Source organism: Physeter macrocephalus, chromosome 11 (assembly GCF_002837175.3).
Source record: "Physeter macrocephalus isolate SW-GA chromosome 11, ASM283717v5, whole genome shotgun sequence".
NCBI classification, from domain to species: domain Eukaryota; kingdom Metazoa; phylum Chordata; class Mammalia; order Artiodactyla; family Physeteridae; genus Physeter; species Physeter macrocephalus.
The window spans coordinates 159,280,277-159,301,696 of NC_041224.1; the positions used below are offsets into that span (position 1 = coordinate 159,280,277).

General features: G+C 37.3%; 1 protein-coding gene across 8 annotated transcripts in view; it reads left to right on the forward strand.

Annotated features, from left to right (window-relative positions):
* NRXN3 (neurexin 3) overlaps window positions 1-21,420 on the forward strand; it is a 1,750,257-nt gene that overhangs the window by 1,341,351 nt on the left and 387,486 nt on the right. For all 8 annotated transcript variants that reach the window (XM_028496242.1, XM_028496240.1, XM_028496243.1 and 5 more), the window contains one exon: window positions 16,358-16,539. In XM_028496242.1, coding sequence (XP_028352043.1) covers window positions 16,358-16,539 — 182 coding nt within the window. The remainder of the gene's footprint in view (window positions 1-16,357; window positions 16,540-21,420) is intronic.

The window sequence follows — 21,420 nt, forward strand, 5'->3', positions numbered from 1 at the left end:
CCCCTTGATCATTATGTAGTGCCCTTCTTTGTCTCTTGTAATAGTCTTTATTTTAAAGTCTATTTTGTCTGATATGAGAATTGCTACTTCAGCTTTCTTTTGATTTCCATTTGCATGGAATATCTTTTTCCAACCTCTAACTTTCAGTCTGTATGTGTCCCTAGGTCTGCTGTGGGTCTTTTATAGACAGCATATGTAGGTGTCTTGTTTTTGTATCTCTTCAGGCAGTCTATGTCTTTTGGTTGGAGCATTTAATCCATTTACATTTAAGGTAATTATCAATATGTATGTTCCTATTACCATTTTCTTAATTGTTTTGGGTTTGTTTTTGTAGGTCTTTTCCTTCTTTTGTGTTTTCTGCCTTCAGAAGTTCCTTTAGCATTTGTTGTAAAGCTGGTTTGGTGGTGCTGAATTCTCTTAGCTTTTGCTTGTCTGAAAGGTTTTAATTTCTCCATCAAACCTGAATGAGATCCATGCTGGGTAGAGTAATCTTGGTTGTAGGTTTTTCCCTTTCATCACTTTAAATATGTCATGCCACTCCCTTCTGACTTGCAAAGTTTCTGCTGAAGGATCAGCTGTTAACCTTATGGAGGTTCCCTTGTATATTATTTGTTGTTTTTCCCTTGCTGCTTTTAATATTTTTTCTTTGTATTCAATTTTTGAAAGTTTGATTAATATGTGTCTTGGTGTGTTTTTCCTTGGAGTTATCCTGTATGGGACTCTCTGCGCTTCCTGGACTTGATTGGCTATTTCCTTTCCCATTTTAGAGATGTTTTTGACTCTAATCTCTTCAAATATTTTCTCAGACCCTTTCTTTTTCTCTTCTTCTTCTGGAACCCCAGTAATTCAAATGTTAGTGTATTTAATGTTGTCCCAGAGGTCTCTGAGCCTGTCCTCACTTCTTTTCATTCTTTTTTTCTTTATTCTGCTCTACGGTAGTTATTTCCACTATTTTTTCTCCCATGTCACTTATCCGTTCTTCTGCCTCACTTTTCTGCTATTCATTCCTTCTAGAGAATTTTTAATTTCATTTATTGTGTTGGTCATCATTGTTTGTTTGCTCTTTAGTTCTTCTAGGTGCTTGTTAAACTTTTCTTGTGTTTTCTCCATTCTATTTCCAAGTTTGGATCATTTTTACTATCATTACTCTGAATTCTTTTTCAGGTAGAGTGCCTATTTCCTGTTCATTTGTTTGGTCTGGTGGGTTTTTACCTTGCTCCTTTATCTGCTGCATATTTCTCTGTCTTCTCATTTTGTTTAACTTACTGTGTTTGGGGTCCCCTTTTTGCAGGCTGCAGGTTCATAGTTCCCATTGTTTTTGGTGTCTGCCCCCACTGGGTAAGTGAGTTGTAAGTGACTGGTTCAGTGACTTGTGTGGGCTTCCTGGTGGAGGGGACTGGTGCCTATGTTCTGGTAGGTAGTGCAGGATCTTGTCTTTCTGGTGGGCACGGCCGGGTTCGGTGATGTGTTTTGGGGTGTCTGTGAACTTAGTATGATTTTAGGCAGCCTCTCTGCTAATGGGCGGGGTTGTGTTCCTGTCTTGCTTGTTGTTTGCCCTGGGGCATCCAGCCCTGGAGCTTGCTGGCTGTTGTGTGGAGCTGGGCCTTAGCGTTGAGATGGAGATTTCTGGGAGACCTCTCGCTGATTGATATTATGTGGGGCTGGGAGGTCTCTGGTGGTCCAGTGTCCTGAACTCGGCTCTCCCCCCTCAGAGGCTCAGGCCTGACACGAAGCCAGGGCACCAAGACCCTGTCAGCCACATGGCTCAGAAGAAAAGGGAGAAAATAAGAAAGAAAAAAAAAATAATAAATTAAGATTTTTTTAAAAATTATTAAAGTAAAATTTTTTTAAAAAATTATTAAAATAAAAAAGTAATTAAAACAAAAATGAAGAGAGCTACCAAACCAATAACAAATCTACCAATGATAACAAACACTAAAAACCGTACTAAAATAAACATAAAAATTAGAAACAAATCAGTCACAGACAGCAAACTACAAGTCTACAGTTGTTCTCAAAGTCCACCACCTCAATTCTGGAGTGATTTGTTGTCTATTCAGGTGTTCCACAGATGCAGGCACATCAAGTTGATTGTGGGGATTTAATCCGCTCCTCCTGAGGCTGCACGGAGAAATTTCCCTTTCTCTTCTTCGTTTGCACAGCTCCCGGGGTTCAGCTTTGGTTTATGCCCCACCTCTGCATGTAGGTCATCCTCAGGCCTCTGTTCCCACCCAGACAGGAGAGGGTTAAAGGAGCAGCTGATTCAGGGGCTCTGGCTCACTCCGGCCGGGGGGAGGAGGGGTACGGAATGCGGGGCGAGCCTGCGGCGGCAGAGGCTGGCATGACATTGCAACAGCCTGAAGCGCGCCATGTGTTCTCCTGGGGAAGTTGTCCCTGGATCACGGGACCCTGGCATTGGCAGGCTGCACAGGCTCCTGGGAGGGGAGGTGTGGAGAGTGACCTGCGCTTGCACACAGGCTTCTTGGTGGCTGCAGCAGCAGCGTTAGCATTTCATGCCCGTCTCTGGGGTCCGTGCTGATAGCCGTGGCTCGCGCCCGTTTCTGGAGCTCGTTTAGTTGGTGCTCTGAATCCCCTCTCCTTGCGCACCCCTGAAACAATCGTCTCTTGCCTCTGAGGCAGGTCCAGAGTTTTTCCTGGACTCCCTATGGGCTACCTATGGCACACTAACCTCTTCAGGCTGTGTTCACGCAGCCAACCCCAGTCCTCTCCCTGGGATCTGACCTCTGAAGCCCGAACCTCAGCTCCCAGCCCCCAGCCACCCAGGTGGGTAAGCAGACAAGCCTCTCAGGCTGGTGAGTGCTGGTCGGCACTGATCCTCTGTGTGGGAATCTCTCTGATTTGCCCTCCGCACCCATTGCTGCGCTCTCCTCCGTGGCTCTGAAGCTTCCCCCCACCCCCCCATCTCTGCCAGTGAAGGGGCCCCCTATTGTGTGGAAACTTTTTCTCCTTCACAGCTCCCTCCCCGAGGTTCAAGTCCTGTTCCTCTTCTTTTGTCTCTGTTTTTTCTTTTTTCTTTTGCCTTACCCAGGTACATGGGGATTTTCTTGACTTTTGGGAAGTCTGAGGTCTTCTCTCAGTGTTCAGTAGGTGTTCTGTAGGAGATGTTCCACGTGTAGCTGTATTTTTGACGTATTTGTGGGGAGGAAGGTGATCTCCACGTCTTACTCCTCTGCCATCTAGAAGGTCCCTCTTTCATTTTATTTTTATTTCATAGTTTTTATTGCAGTTTTATTGAGATACGATTGACATATAACTTTATATTAGTTTAAGGTGTACAACTTAATGATCTCACTAATATGTGGAATCTGAAAAAAACAAAACAAAACAAAGACTCACAGAAACAGCAAAGCATGGTGGTTGCCAGGGGCAAGGCATGGGGCAGATAGGAAATGGGTGACAGTTGTCTAAAGGTTCAGGCTTGCAGTTATAAAATAAATAAGTTCTGGGGAGCTAATGTGCAACATGATAACTATAGTTAACAACACTGCATTGTTAATGCTGTATTTGAAAGTACTCAAAAGTTGCTAAGAGAGTAGATCTTAAGAGTTCTCATAAGAAGAAAAAACATGGTAACTATGTGAGGCAATGGATGTTAACTTACTGTAGTAATTATTCCTCTCTCTCTCACTCCATTTTACATATATATATATATATAGAGAGAGAGAGAGAGAGAGAGAGACAGAGAGAGACAGAGAGAGACAGAGACAGAGAGACAGAGAGACAGACTTGTGTAGTACAAGTCTATACTAAAGCCAGTGGCCCTCTCCTATGGGTTCCCATCTCATTTTGAACATGTCTCTACTATAGCACTTACCATATTGTATTATATATATAATGTTCTTAGTACATATAAGGTATTCAACAATATTTTGACATTTGTATACTGTTGCATTTAATTTTTACTGATTGAGTGCTCTGTTTTTCTTCTAAGAATAGATTATTTTGACTACAATCATTTTTCAGTAAATTTTAAAGTCTACTAAAGCAAGTCTTTCTTTACTCTTTCTTTTAAAATTTTCTTCACAAATCTTACACTTATTTTTCTTTCTGAACTTCAAAAGAAATTGAGATTCTGTTTAGAAGTGTATTAAAGATTAACATGCTTATTGATATATTCATATTTTTTCTATTCAGTAACATCATCTGTATCTCCATATATATGGACATGTTTTATGTCCTCCAAAAATTATAGTTTCCTTTATATAGCTTGTCTTTATGCAACTTTCTTATTGCATTATTTCAAGATATTTTATAAATTTGTTTTATTGTGGTTGGGATTTTTCCCTGTCATTTCAACCTGGTAATTGATACTGTTAAAATGAACTATTGATTTTTTTTATTGTAGTAAAATATACATAATGATAAATTACTATTTTAACTATTTTAAGTACAGTTTTGTGGCATTAAGTACATTCACATTGTTTTTCAATGATCACCACCATCTCCAAAACATTTTGATCACACCAAACTGAAACTGTGCCTACTAAATAATAACTTCTCTTTCCCCTCCCCCCAGCCCCTAATAACCACTATTCTACTTTCTGTATCTGAGAATTTGACTATTCTAGGTATCTCATATAAGTAGAATCATACCATATTTGTCCTTTTGTATCTGGCTTATTTCACTTAGAATAATGTCTTCAAGTTTCATGTTGCAGTAGGTATCAGAATTTCATTCCTTTTTAAAGCTGAATAATAATCCATTGTGTGTGTATACCATTATCTTGTGTATCCATTCATCTATCATTGGACATTTGTGTAGTTGCCACTTCCTTGCTACTGTGAATAATGCTGCTATGAATATCAGTATACAGTATCTGAGTCCCTGCTTTCAGTTCTTTTGGTTATGTACTTAGAAATGGAATTGCTGGACCACATGGGAATTCTACATTTAACTTTTTGAAAAAGTGTCATTGTTTTCCATAGTAGCTGTACTATTTTACATTCCCAGCAGTAGTGCAAAAGGTTTCCAATTTCTCCACATCCTAGTTCGAATTTTTCCATATCTCCATAAGTTGACACTTATTATTTTCTGTTATTTTGATAATAGCCACCCTAATGAGTATGAAGTGATACCTCGTTGTGATTTTGATTTGCATTTTCCTAATGATTAGTGATGTTGAATATCTCTTTATGTGCTTATTGGCCATCTGTATACCTTCTTTGGAGAAATATCTATTCAAGCCCTTTGTCCATATTTTAATTGGGTTTATGTTTTTTGTTGTTGAGTTGTAAGAATGCTTCATATATTCTGGATATTAATTCTATATCAGATATATGATTTGCAAATATTTGCTCCCATTTTGTGGGTTACCTTTTCAATCTGTTGATAGTGTCCTTTAATGTACAAGATTTAAAATTTTGAAGTCCAACTTACTTATTTTTTCTTTTGTTGCCTGTTCTTTTGGTGTTATATCCAAAAGATATACAGCATCTGTGTAAGGCTGATGAGCTATTGATTTTTATGTATTTATTTGTATTGGACCAATTTATCAATTGATCTCATTAATTAAGTTTTTAGAACAGTTATTTGGAATATTTATGTATTAAATCATATCTTTTACAAGTTATTGTATTCTTTCCCAATATTTTACAACTTATTTTATTGCCTTATTGGTTTAGTAAGAACTTATAAAATTTGTTTAATAATACTGTGATAATGAACATCACTATCTTCCCGATTTTAATGGTAAAGGGTACATAATTTTACTATTTAGTATGATGCTACAGTTTGTTTTTGATAGTCTATCATATTTAGAACACTTTTTTCAGTTCCTGTTTTAATTAGAGATTTTGAAGGAATGGCTGCAGAATTTTTTTTCAAGTCTTTTATAAAATCGGGAATAAAATTATATTCTAATTCTACTTTAATTGGGAGATGTAATGAATTTTGCTAATAGATACCTTTTTGTTGAAATACATTATTTCTCATATTCCTGGGATGGTGTATTATTCTTTGAATGTACCATTGAAGTTTATTCAGAAAAAAATTTTAATCAATATTCATAAGTGAAATTAGACTAAAATGTTCTCTTCTGTTTTTATGCTGTATATTTAACAGATGTTAGTGTTAAGATTTTGTTAGATTTATAAATTAATTGGAGGAGATAGCTAACCTTGCCTGTGGTCTTGTATAATTTGAATAATTGGGGAATTATCTTTTCTTTGAAAGTCAGATAAAGTGTATCTATAAAATCATCCAGACCTGTATCTTTTAAATAGTAGAATTTGAATCACCTTTCCAATGGTTTCTGTGGTCATTTAGTCTATTGAATGTCTCTAATTTTTCTTAGAAACCTTTGGCAAATTATTTCTCCTAGAAATGATTTGTTTCCTCTGGTGTTCAAATATATTTCTCTAAAGTTGTACAAAATATTCTTTTACATTTTTAACATTTCCTATGGCTATGGTTATATTTCCTTTATAATTTCTAGTATTCTATTTTTTTCTCTTTTAGTTTTTCTTATTTCTGGTTTTTCAGGGGTTTATATACTTTCTTTGACATTTTTAAGTGCAAGCTTTGGGTTTTTTAACTATTATTTTAAAAATACATTGGGTAAATTTCAGCTTGTATTAATCATCACATCTGCGCTATTAAGTTTATTTATTTTTGTGATAGTATGTTAAGTTGAAAGTTCAGTTCATTTATGTTCATTTCCTTTATTATTATCTAAGGCATTTCCTTCTGAGTAAAGCTTTATTTGTAGTTTATAGGACTTGATATAAAGCAGTCTCCTTTTATTTAATATTCTAATATTCTATTCATTGGGGTTTTGGAGATATATATATATGTACATATAGATATGTGTGTGTGTATATATATATATATATATACCTAATTATGGAAATCATTAAGGATTTGTCAACAAGAACATGATCAATTTTACAAGTGTTCCCATTTGAAATGTATACAAATTACTGAATGAGCTCCTTTGCTTAGGTTAGATTTAGATTCCTCGGTAATGTATCAGTTGCTCATCTTGGTCATTCTTTGCCAATTCATTTATCAAGCCTTTTATTGTACCCCTACATGTTCCAGGCACTGGGATAGTTACCAGTTGTTTACTACCCAGGACTTTTCTAGTTGTAAAAGAAGCAAAATTTGAACCAGCTTAAACTAAAAAATTAGCAACTGAGAATTTCATATAAGAAACACCAAGGCACAATTTCACAACATGGACCATTAAAACCAAGTACTCAAAAAATAAGATTTTCTCTCCAACTCCCAGCTCAACAGCTTGACTTCACTCTTTAGGCCAGTGTTTATTTTCTCACTACCTCTTTCCCGTGGTAGGAAATGTGGCCGTGGCAGCTGTGTGCCTCTTCTGGCATAACTTTATCATCAAGGAGAGACTGATGGAGTGTTTCTCTGGGTCCAGGTTCCAAAAGAATGTAGTGACGAACTTTGATTGGCCCAACTGGGGTTAATTTACCATACTTTAGCTAATCAGCTGTATATAAAGGGCAAAATCTGTTAAGGGGTTGACACTTACCATTTAAATCACTTGATTGGTATGGGAGAAAATAGTAGTTTCCATGTGAAGGGGCTTAATGTTTCAAGATAAAGGGGGAAGATGTACTGGGCATATAGAAAAATGAAAGTCTCCTACAGGTACAGTAGCTTTGGGGAATTCCTCCACTTTTAGGTGATCACCATAAAATGGAAATACTAAACTATTTCTAGAGTTCTGTATAGTGTACCTGATAGCTATTTATTTAAATTCATTTTACTGAAGTACAGTTGATTTACAGTGTTGTGTTAATTTCTGCTGTACAGCAAAGTGATTCAGTTTTACATATATATTCTTTTTCATATTCTTTTCCATTATGGTTTATCACGGGATATCGAATATAGTTCCCTGTGCTATACAGTAGGACCTTATTGTTTATCCATTCTATATCTAATAGTTTGCATCTGCTAATCCCAAACTCCTAATCCATCCCTCCCCAACGCCCCTCCCTCTTGGAAACCACAAGTCTGTTCTCTATGTCTGTGAGTCTGTTTCTGATTTGTAAATAAGTTCATTTGTGTCATATTTTAGGTTCCACATATAAGTGATCTGATAGCTACTTTGATCCTTACTCCAGCTCTCTGAGATCTGTGGGCAGGAGTGGTATTATCACTTTCTTATTCATCGGGCAACTAGGCACAGTGAAGATAAATGATCATGATAGATACAGAGAAGGGACCTTAATAGTTGGAGGTTCTTCCTTTTGCCTAACTCTGAGATAGGTTCTGTGATTAAGAGATATGTGTCTCATAGAAGCAGGAGTCATAACTCTTAAAAATATTAGCCAACTTTTTTGGGAAAACCATGTTTTATGAATTAGAACCATAAATACCCCAGGGTCATCTGTTTATATTCCCTGGCCCCTTCAAAGTGTGAAGTCCATATAAATCAAGAATTTAAATCAAAGCACTGGAAATAAGCAACTACTCTTCATCTATATTTCTTTTTCACAAAATATTCAGTACTTAGAAATCCCTTGATTGCTCTTATTACAGAAGGTATTTCAAAGCTGTGGAATAAAAGGAGGAAAAGAAGGCAGATAAATGCACTCTGAACCTCCCTTTTATTCTAGCTATGTCCCATGAGATGTCATCAGAAGGAATGATTTCCAAAAACTGCTACAGAAGAGGCTGTTGAGTTATTATAAAATGATCATTTTTATTTTTCTTTTCATTCATTTATATTTATATTTTGCCTAAGGACAAATGTATATAAAGCCTTTGCACTTAGTTAATGCTCTGTAAAATAGAGTGATAACATTGCCATTCTTGAATATGTTACTTTGCTTTTCTACTGTGTATTCTTGTTAAATCTAAGCTGTATTTTCACATATATATGATATATATATCCTAGAAACAGTTTTCAATGTAACTTAGGAACTGAAGGGTAAACATAAAACAATTTGACTAAAAGTGGATGTGTTTTTCTTATCTGAGCCTGCCAAAAATTCACCAAAGAAAAATCATTCAAATGTCTTTGCAGTTAGATTTCTTTTATAAATTGGAAGCTATTCCATCATGGGAGATGTTGTGAACCCTAATTGATGAGTATTTATAAAATATTTCCACAATGAGATGAAATGACAAAAAACTGAGATGGATTAATGGGAAGATGCCTGAATGACAGTGTGAAGATATGAAAGTATAGGTGAGCCAAGTTTTATTGATTAATTCAGCAGCATTTATTTCCTGAGCATTCACAGTGTTGATAGAGAGATAAATTAAACAACCCTGTCCTACAGGAGCTCATGGTACAGAAGGGTTCTGAATTTTCATTTTGTTTGACAGTAAAACTTAATATATATTTTCTTAAACCTGAATACTGTGTAATTTCCTAGGACTTACTTTGTTTTGCTATATAAAAAACTAGCTCGGTTATGAAAGTTAAATTAAGTTGACTATAGTTAATCTCTGAAATAAACCTCATTTATAGAGTCCACTCTTCATAATTTAGAATTTTATGAGTATGGAATAATTAATCAGGAATAGACTATTGCCTGACCTTGCTTTATATACTTGATAGAGAACAACTTCATATTAAACCATTGTCATTTAAGTAAGATAAAATGATCAGAAAGATCAGCCCTCTACTGCCATTTCCGTTGCATGGGAATTGAGTTTCCATCTTGTTTGCTGTTGTTTATTTTTTGCCACATGTTAGCAAGCCATTGTCTTTCTTCTCTCCATCATTATCCCCAGCCCCACACAAATACATAGGTAAAGTCAAAGGAAACATATTAGGGCATACAGTTTGACACAGTAAAAAGAATGTAGATCATTAAGTTAGATAGATCTGGATTAAATTCCTGATTTTTTTGGATCTTAGGCAAGTTTTTTTTTGTTTTTTATTTTTTGTTTTTAACCTCATTCTATATATAGCTTTCCTCATCTTTAAAACTGGAAGAGTGACTGTTACAGGCTGAATTGTGTCCCCTCAAAATTTATATGTTAAAGTCATAACCTCCAGTACCTCAGACTATAACTGTAATTGGAGATAGAATGTCTAAAGAGGTAATTAAGTTAAAATGAGGTCATTAGGGTGGGCCCTAATCCAATGTGACTGGTATCCTTATAAGAAGAGGAAATTAGGACACAGATAGGTAAAGATGATAGGCCATGTGGTGACACAGGGAGGGAGAAGAATATTTAGAAGCCAAGGAGACAGGCCTTAGAAGAAATCAACCCTGCTGACAACTTGATCTCGGAATTCTAGTTTCTAGAAATGTGAGGAAATAAATTTCTGTTTTTTAAGTCACCCAGTCTGTGGTACCTTGTGTATGACAGCCCCTAACAAACTAATACAGCAACAGTATCTAAAATGAAAGATATAGGAATTTGAAATATTATACTGTATGCTATAATATATAGTGAGTGATTCATACATATAGCTAGTATGATTATTAATATTAGTAGTAACATTAGTATCATAATTAGCATTGTAAAGCACTACCAAAGGTTTGTGAAAGAAATAATTGCCCCAAAGGAAAAAATAATGAGCTTACGAAAATTCTTTTAAGCAGGAGGAAATTTAAGTGTGTCCCTGGAAGCTTTACTTTAGATCAGTTTTAATGTATAGAGCCTCATATACTTTATCTCTAATAGAGGGATATGCTCTGAAATGTTGCCTCCGTGTTTTCTGGCTTAATGCCCTTTGGTTTTAATCATTCTTTCTTTAAGAAATAGAAAGAAATTGCCCCTTATGGAGAGAGCCCTTACCTTGCCTGAGCATTGTTTAAGAAATGGGGCTTGGATCTCCCCAATGATATACTTGACTCAGGCAATGTTGTCAGTTCCTCAGTTAGCTGAGCAGTAAATCTGATCATTTCTTTGCCAAAGATAAAGGGTGTTCTTTAAAATACATGAAATTTCTCTCTTAATGTTCAGTCCCTTCAGTTTTGCTTTATTTAAGGCTACTTTATCATCAGTTTTGGTGTTTATTTTTAAAATTTTGGAGTAGACACAGTAGATCATAATAAACCATACATTGAATAAATACATTGCAGGGCTCTTTGTAAAATCTATATCACGTATCTCGTATTCCCTCGTGGCTCCCTCTGTAATGCAGACATTTTGTTGTTCATAGTTTTTTTCATCTGTTTTTTACCCTCCCCTTCTCCTCGTGGAGCTCTTGGTCTCCAGGAATTCCTTTAGGGAAGCTATCATACATCCCATGGGTCAGCAGGACAGCTTCTCCCCTGCGGAGGGGAGAAGAAGGCAGAATTAAGAAAGGGAAGATCCTGCTCTTCTCTCAGTTCCAACACTTAACACCAAATCAGGTCATTTAATCTCTTTGTGCCTTTGTTTACTTTTCTATTAAAACAGTAACAAAAATATTTGCCATTAACACTTCAGTGGGTACTGGAGAAAGAGACATGAAATGAGATACTCCCAAAGAAAGCAGTTTGAAACCCATCTGAAGCTATGGAATTATAAGACCCTACTGTTATGAACACTCCCAAAAGAGCCAGGGGTGTCCGTAAGGGGAACCATGGAGCAAGCTTAATACGTAAAAGAAATTGAGAAACTGTGTTTTTCAAGTCAGCAGTCATTACGAGACCCTTGAGCTCTATATGTCTTCATTTCCTAGAGGAGATACTTGTCATTTTCAAAGTCTTTCCATTTTGGTTTTATTATCTGTATGATAATTGATATGAATAAAAGATAATTTTAAGTTAACAGCAATAACTACATCTACTGGCATAATATATTTTGTGTCCTTGATAATCTATTTTCCAAAAGGATTTACCAATTTACAGTAAAGGATACAAATGTGAATAAGGTTGATGAAAGAGTAATAAAATAGAAATAAGGAATAGAAACCTGATATAATAGAGGTAGACAGACATACCTTGGTGCCTTGATATTTTATACTAAATTCTCAGGCAGTGTTCAAAGAGCACCAGAGAAGGAGTCTGACATCTTGTTTCTTATTCTAGTTTACCTACCAGGTGGTTTGCATGCTAAGACTTATACTTATTACTTAATTTATTATTCTACCTGCTATACTTTTCTACCAGTAAATTATCTAGTTCTCTTTATTTTTTCTATTTTAATTCATTTATTATTGAAGTATAGTTGATTTACAATGTTGTATTAGTTTTAGGTGTACAGCAAAGTGATTCCGTTTATATATATATAAAATATGTATATATAATATATATAATGTGTACATATTATATATTCATATTATATTTATTATATATTACATATTATATATATAATATGTACCTATTTTATATATATATTCTTTTTCAGATTCTTTTCCCATATAGGTTATTCCAAAATACTGAGTATAGTTCCCTGTTAGTTCTCTTTAAACTTAACTCTTTCAGGTCTCCCTTGGGAGATGCTTCTAAACTTGTTCCATTTTAATACCAACTGAACATTATTTCAGAAAAAGCTAATTTGTTGTTTTTAAACATAAATATATAACCTACATTATATATAAATGCTTTTCTGGAGCCATTTTATTTATAATTATTTGATGGGGAAAATAATAAATTAATTCCAGCTAGTCTATTCTATTTTCTAACTAAACTTTCTTTTTTTTATACATATACATACACACATACATGCATATTAATGCACATATGTATATTATTTTTATATCTAATGTAAATCTTAAAGTGGACCATGATTCTGTTCCTGTTGGTATCCAGAAAAGTCATATGCTATACGTATATGGAGCTGCAAAAATCACCATCAGCTCCATCCCAGTAGAGGGCTATCCAGTTATGAAAACAATAAGCCAAACCCATTTTTGGTGCTTTCGAGATGAAAGAAGTTGTGTGTTAACATGTCATGCTTGTTGACTATTTGAAGATGAGTATATCCACCTTATCATGGCTAATGGTGACAGTGTGGAGATTCCATTCCTGAAATACTGTGTTGGTTGGAACTCAGCAAAGCAACTTCAGCTGCTTGCAGACTTGCAAATCCTGCAATGTTAAATGGCCAAAATACCACCACAGCATTTTTTTCATCAGTTGAATGAATCACTTTTTGTTAGCAAGCAGGAAATTTCCATGGTTCTGATTATTAATAAATGTAGCATGATCTTAGTACCAGCATACTTAGCACAGTGAGAAACCAGCAATCAGAAACGCTAGTCTCTTTCTCGGAGTAGAAAGCATGTGATTTAGTATTGCATGTCTTACAAGTGAAAATCGTTAATGGATTAAAGAGGATTCTTATGGTTCCTGGGATGTTCCCAAAAAGTTGATTTGTAATCCACATTTAAAAATAACAAAATTAACTTTTTAATTTTAAAATGTAAAGTAAAATAATTCCATGTTCCCCCTGGGACTTGAGGCATTTTATACTAAAATTAACAGAAAGCATGTATTTATCTTTAAAAACCATGCAAGACAACAGAGCTAATTAAAGAAGAAAAAAATAACAAGTTATCAGAGCAGAGGGTTTTAACTATTAATTAACTTCCTCTAAAGCCAACATTGGACTACAGAAGCATTCGGGGTCTTTAGTAACCCTTACTAGCAAATTCAGTACCAAGAATACACTTTAAAATTTATTTCTAGATAGCAGAAAAAGCTGTATGCTAAGGACTTTGTACCTTTTATGCCTTTTTCACCTATAAAGTTAGAATTATCTAACATAGTGATATCCTAAATTCAGGACAACAGAGGCAGTAAAAATAATTTAAATCATATTCTCTCTCTACTTATTGTAATACTGTCACAGTGTAGTTTCATTCTTTGTTTATTTAAAAATTGAAGCCACAGTGACCTTCTAGCCACTACATATAAGAAGTTGTGTATTTATCTTTTAAAATGCTCTTCCTTTTTGTATTCTTTGTATTGACAATTACTGAACAGGGCAGTGGGTGAAATATAAGCAGAGTAGAAAGTTTTTAAAGTTATTTGTATGGTGAGAAAGCCAGACTAGCTTTTGAAAACATGTCAGATTTAGGGGTTATGGCTTTGTTTTCATTCTGCTTCGTTCTTATCAGAAGGTGTGAAAAAAATGAAGTACAGTCAACTTTACATCATTGGTATAGTTTATTGTAGAATGATACTAAGCTATGATTGGTATATGGTAAAGCCAGGCCTTTGGAGGCACGAGGGTCCAGATGGAGACTTAAAGGAGGTGCCACTTATTTAAGTCAGATATTTGGGTCTCTGTTTCCAAGCAGTGTTAACAAATGAAATATTCCATAGAACTGCTGTGAAGACCCAGCTAATAAATCTGAAAAACACTTTTGCAAACTGTAAAGCACCATGTATATGTTGCTGCTGTTATCAGCTTTTGACTTTTTCTTTCTGTAGTGACAAAACTATTTCCTGATAGAGTATGGATTTATTTCTGTAGCAGAATCCACTATATATTTAGGATAGAATAGGGTAAGATTTTATAAATTGCCACAAAATGTCACAGGCTGATTTGCACTTTTGGTGATTCTATATATTAATCACTGAGTAACCTTCAGTTTTTCAAATAAAGAGTAAAGGGAATGGTGATGACATATGTAATCATCTACAGAAATAGAATTATTTAAATTCTTCACAGATGGTGAGATATCAAGAGTAAATCATTATATCCACATTTCTAATTTTAAGAATCTTTGAGGGTGTTTGTGGATAATAAGGAACAAACATTGTTTTGCATGTAGAATCAAACATAAATTTTCCATACTACAATCCCAAATTTTCCAGGTGACTGTGGAGGGCTTTTCAGACACCATCCCCTAAGAATTGAGAAACTCATAAAAGGAAAATAATGTTATGCTGCATACAATACACAAACTGATAATATTGGAGCAACTAGAATAGTGACCTTTCAAAGAGGACAAATTAGATTCTATATGCCTCAGAATACAACGTGGCTTAATGCCTTAGAAGAGGATGGCATATGACATATACTCCTAATTCTAGCCTCATTGCAGCTTACTCTGTTATTTCTAAACAAGCTGAATAACTCATTTCTTCTTGAAACAACATAATTCAACCCAATATTCTCTGTAAAGTAAATTGATCAATGATTGAGATTTTTAGTAAATGCTAGATATATGAATGCTTGTCTAATGTTGCTTTAAAACAGTTTCAAGGATTGGACTATATTCAGTGGGAAACACAAGAAAGTCTGATGCCAAATGTTCTCTGAACTTTGAAATGAGTGACATATGGAACTACTCACTATGGGTAACATAATCATAGAAACTACAATGGTGTAGTCTGTTCTGGCTACCAAATCTGCATGCTTTTTCCCAAATTCAGATTTAAACACTTGTTTGTAAAAACAGATTTTTGAAATTTAGGAGATGCAAATATTTTCTTTATTTTTCTTCCTCTTTGTTTTCTAAGTATTTTTAAGTCAATATATTCTTACTAACCCCTGGGTTTATAAATTATAAGAGCTAAAACACAAGTAAATATTAAAAACAACGTTGAACCCACTAGTCATAATTGATAATGCTGCTTTTCAAGATCAAAATTCATTAAATTGAGGTTTTTTTCCTATGTCTCCTATGTCTTCTTTTTGAAATTTAGTTTGGAAAGGAGCTAGAAACTGTTAGAGAATACCAGATAAACACCACAACTAGGGAAAAAAAATATAGAGTTAATTTTTTAAAGACCTCCAGAATTAATTAATTTTTTTATACTCTTTTTTTTTAGCATCTTTATTGGAGTATAATTGCTTTACAATGGTGTGTTAGTTTCTGCTTTACAACAAAGTGAATCAGTTATACATATACATATGTTCCCATAAAATTAATTTTTACCACCTTTTTTATAGCAACGTAAGAGGGAAATAGGCAAGTGCTTTGAGTCACGTAACTTGGTTTTCTCAGGCTGTCTTTTCTGTGAGGGTGACAGAGGGCACAGGCAGGAAAGGAGTAACGGCTTCGGACTTCCACGTTGCCTTTAGTTTTGTGTGGCCTTCCTGGAACTGCTCCCTACTCCACTGACCAGAATATTCTGATAGCTAAGAGATGGGGGAACTAGTTTCCTATCTCCTGCCTGCCCTGGCCTAGATTGAAGAAGGCAGAAAAGTTGTTTGTCACAATGTAGCAAAGCTCTCAGACACAGCATGTTATCTGCCCTCTGCCCGTATACAGCAGGATCTGAAGATGCGAGCAATGTCTCTAGCTAGCATCTGCTTTGTTATTAACTCATTTTGCCTGCATCTTTAATGTGGGGTGACAGCCGTCTTCCAAGCCTTTGGATGCCATCCCTCTCGGTCACCATATACTGGCACGTGGCGGCCGTTTCTCTCCACAGCTGCCTGTGCAGAGTCTCAACAGTGTACCCATAGCTGGCAATACACACTGCAGGGTCCTGACGGCTCCCTCTCTCCTTGCTTTCGCAGCTGGCGCCACGTACATCTTTGGGAAAAGTGGAGGCCTCATCCTCTACACCTGGCCGGCCAATGACAGGCCCAGCACGCGCTCTGACCGCCTGGCTGTGGGCTTCAGCACCACCGTGAAGGACGGCATCTTGGTGCGCATAGACAGCGCCCCAGGCCTCGGGGACTTCCTTCAGCTTCACATAGTGAGTACCGGACTGTGGCCTGGATTCTCTTGTCTTCCTGGTGGTCTGAGTTGGTGAGGCAGATAAATGCAGTGGAACATTCTAGATAGACATGGCTAAGGGGCACATGCTTGTAACGTTGCCTCAGTGTGTTGGAGCCATACCCAGGAGGTGGTGTGTATTAAGCCTCATTCTACCCCTCGGATATGAACCATGATGCCCAGAGGGTACCTCGGGGATAGAAAATTTAAAACTCTTCCTGTCCAGACTCCCTCCCCTTCTGGGTGGTTTGACCTGTCATGAAACACTTAACAGACCACTTAGGTGTAAATAAGAGACTGACCTGGTATGGTTCATCTTAACCTGGTGCAAGCAGCAAGGCCCCCTTGAGTGTCAGTGATCTCCTAAGTCGTGGGGGTCAGCAAAGGTTTGCTGTAAAGGGCCAAATAGAAATATTTGGGGCTTTTCGGGTCATAAGTCTCTGTCAGAGCTACTCAACTCTGCCGTTGTTAATGTGAAAGCAGCTATAGATGATACATTTTTAAAGAATATGTATGACTATGTTCCATATAAATATATTTATAAAAACAGGCTGCAGGCTGTGCTTTGGTGACCCCTGCCCTAGCCTGCAGACTTTCTTGTAGAGACATAAAGAACATGTGATAAAAACTGAGGCCAGAGTGGGTGGGGCAAAAAGAATCAGCACATTGACCAGGAGTTGGTGTATTTGTGTGTCTTGTATATCCAGCAGTTTGCTTGTGTATATAAACCCAATAGGATTGCACTCTCACTCACTGCAGATCATTAAGAACACAGTGCAATTCTAAGAAATTATAATGATTTGGAGGAAAAATTACTTTGTTGTGAGGATAGAAAATATTTTTATAGCAACAGTTAACCCATTTTATCACCTGTGCAGTCTGCAGTTAAGAAAGTAGGCTGAAGAAGGATACGAGTCTCATCCATAAGTACCCAAAGTGCAGCCACCAAAAGCAAAGAGAGGAATTGTTCTCATTAGTTAGCAACGACAAGGCCAGGAAGAATGGGTTTAATTTGGAGCAATAAGAATTAGGCTTAAATAGTAGGGGGGGGGAAGCAGTTAAGAGGAAAAGTCAACTGGGGATTATCACCAACCTCCAAAAAGGAGGGAAAGCAACATTTACTGGGAATCTTTGAATGTGAGTTTTGCTAATGTGCCTATCTACCGAAGAAAGCAGAGTGAGATTTCATTGCCGGGCTCTGGAGTGGAGGTGGCTGGCTGGAACCACAGCAGCAAGCTCAGCCCTGGAAGCAGTGCCCGTCTCCAGCACCTGCTCTTCCAATATGCCTTGGAAACAGGAGCAGCTGGAGGGAAGAGGCTTAAGCTGGGAGCCTGTCTGATCTCAGAGTGAACCAGATCAGGTCAAGACTGCTTAGGAATGCAGGGAAGGACTGCTTGGAAACGATCACCTTCAAAATGTAGAATAGGGGTCTTGAAAAGAGTTGTGAACCTTTCATCTTTCCTCAGATGCTTCAGGAACCATATGGTACTATGAACCTGAGCTTAAGCATCTTAAAAAGCCACGCCAAGGAGCACAGAGGAAGGCAGCCGTAGTTAGTACAGTTTATCTTTATTTGGCCTATAATTTACAAAACTCTGTGAGATTTATGCTGCATATAACTTAATGAGTATTTCATGGCAGTTATAACTAGTCTATTATTACCAGCTCACTTGCATTTTCACGTGGATTTCTCTTCTTTTTTTATTCAGTGTGACTTACTAGGAAGAATAAGATTTGACACAGCCATGAGCATCTTTTTCGAGTCAGATAATGTGCTACCAGTTTATCCATTTCTTCCCATTCCTGTTTTGTAAAGTGTCTCACTTTTAAGAGAAATGTTGTTTGGTTTTTTTCTGGTAGTTTAGTTGGAGTTGGCGGTGTTTTTATAAAATGGATATGAGGATCCTGGGAACTTCTAGGAGGAACCAAAGCATTCCATGTTAAATCTTAAAAGCAAAAATACAAGAAATTTTACATCAAAATGTGTAGAGCCCTCTTGGGTATTGTAGACTTATTCCAATGATGCTTTCATTGCTTAAACATTCTGGAAAATTCCAACAGATTGTCCTTCAGAGCTTGGGTTAGGAAATGCCATCTGATATTTTTAGAGAAAAGTAAAAGGGACCCTATGACGTAAAGAAACCACACCATTCTGGAATGGCCTTGACATGCCTGTGACCCTCTTGAGCATGGGAACCCTTCACTGGTCTAGTAATTTCAAATCATTTTTTGTTCACTAATGGATCGTTTCTGGTGTCTACCAGAGATAGAAAGTGTGTGTGACTGTATTCCAGTAAAAATGTGCTTATAAGAACAGGCTACAGGCTGTACTTTGGTGACTGCTGCCCTAGGCTGCAAAGGTCCTCTTAGAGATGTAAAGAACATGTGATTAGAAACTGAGGTCAGAGTGAGGAGAGCAAAGGGAAGATTCTTCACCACATTGGAGAGGGAAGTTCCAAGTGGAAGGTCAAGAGACTTGATGACAAAATCCAGCCTCTTGTTTTGGACATTTACATAGACGCATCAGGAGAATGAAGCCATAAATACCTACTAAGATCATTTTATATGACTTTCACCATCTGTCATAGTGGATTTGTTTGTTAAACACAGTTTGTTTCCTTGTACTAAAGAAAATTACTCAGAAAGAAAGGAAGTGCCACTACTGAGAGCGGAAAGGGTTGGACGGGAGGTAAACGATTTCATTCCCCTTGCAGTGCCCCCAGGAGAAGAGAGACTCACGGGCACAAAGAGAAAGTGATGACAGACAGGAAGAGGACATGAAGGCAAGGCGAATCCCAGGGGCAGGAGAAGCAAGGACGAAGTGGGCCTGAGGAAGAGAGGACAGGTCTGCCTGGAGACAGGCTCTGGCAAGGGTTCACATGTGGGCAAAGCTTCATTCTTCGAGTGTGGGTGTTAATTGTGGAACTAACCAAAAATGCCTTGGTGCTACTTCTGAGTGGTTGTCAAGCTAGTACATTGCTCCAAAACAAAGTCTAAACTCTGAAATCAGTGTGTGTGGGGCGCGGGGGAGAGCACGAGAGAGAAAGGAGGGAAAGAGATTGAGAGTTTGTGTTTTATATACGGCGGCTGAAGGCGATTCCTAGGAATTCCTGGAGGTTTTGAGCAGTGGTAACATTGTCATTGGAATAAGCCCTTTTTACCCCCAAGTTAAACCTATTTGAGGGAAGAGAAAATGCTCTTCCAAGAGCACTGGGGAGTGTGACCCCAAGATGAGCACTCACTCTAAAACAGACTCGCCTGTCGTGGAGCCCCCAGAGTAGGAATGGCAAAGAGGCTTCATCTCGCCTGCCCGCTCCGAGCGCTCTCACTCTCTCAGTGCAAGCATTGCATTGGGAGGGTTCGTGAGAGCAGTAGGTAGATCCAGCAAGTAGGAGTTCTGGCTTCCACTAGCCATGTCTGCCTCTCTAGGCTGCACACCGTCCTTCCTCACATGCTTGAAGTCTCCCATATCTCTTCTTTGTCCTCCTGAAACCCCCACACATTAAAAACTCTTTAGGGAAGTAGGTATCTTTTTCAACTCTTAGTCCCCTGGAGGTCTTTGAATCACTGACTAATGAGTTTAGTCGGTCTTCTTACTATCCTTACCCCACCAGGCTAAGGTCAGCTGCTCTGACAGGGTCTGAGTTCTGTTTGGATGGTTGGGAAGCAAGAAGGAGAAATTAGCATGGCTGATTTGGGGACATACAGCATTTGGGGGGGATGGCAAGAATTTGTGGAGAGAGCTTGGGCAGAACGAAGGCATTGGGGCCCTAGGGTGAAGAACTGGCGCAAAGAAAGAGACACTAAGACAGAGCTGGGTGGGTGCTGTAGGCACAGTTTTTCCTGTTTCACAGCTTGCTCAGATTATCCGCTGTTCTCACCAAGTGAACAGAGGCTCTTCTTTTCTTTTGCTGATTTCTTTTAAACCAAACCTCTTCCCACTCATCTGGGCCTCGTGGTGATTACATAGGCTTATTAAACAAGACAAGAATTAGATCATTCAAAAAAAATCAGAGAAGGCCAAGAGATCAAAATAATTTAGAGATTGCTTCAAAGTAGCTTACATTGCTTCGTTTTTGGTTCACACTTCTGTGATGTACTATTTTCTGTGTCAGTTATTAATCATGATATTAATGAAATCACAGACAAAATGTGGGTGACAAAGGCAAAAAGATCTTTGCTGAAGTATGTGTTCATGAAATAAAATTCTGTGGAGGGGAGGGTATCATAGAGCAGAGAGATTTTTACAAATTATTGTTTCAAATATAAGTTCTCTCCACTGAGATCCATTGTTGAGAAATGAATCTGCTCAGTATTTGGAGAGAAGCTATTCCTGTGAGTGACATCTGCCTATTGTCCCTTCATCTAGGCTCTATGGAGCAGTGTCAGGTTACACTCACCTTCTTTATACAACAGAGACAGAACTGAATAGGACCAGAGAAAGGATTACCATGAAGTGCTCCTACTGCTATCCTGAAACTCTTGACAGCCTCCTTTCACCACCTGCAACATAGAAGGTTGGGGAGAACTGGGCAACAATTAGCTTCTCTTTATGTAGTTAATGCAGGGTGTAGAAAAGACATCCTATTCATTTTATTCTCTCTGTGTGTAATTTACAGTAAATCCTCTTGGATTTATTTTTTACTTATGAGCCTTTCAGGAACAGTGGAAATGTATGTGTCAGGACATCTGTTTTGTTTGACAAGAATCTATAACCTTCCCCAACTGTTTCCCTCCTGTCTTATAATGTAGATACTTACACAAACCAAAGTAGGAGAGAAAGGGTCGTCTGTTCACCCTGACCCCCTTTCCAACATGGTAAAGTGTTCTCCTTCCAAAAAACTGCCTCCCCCCAAAAAAG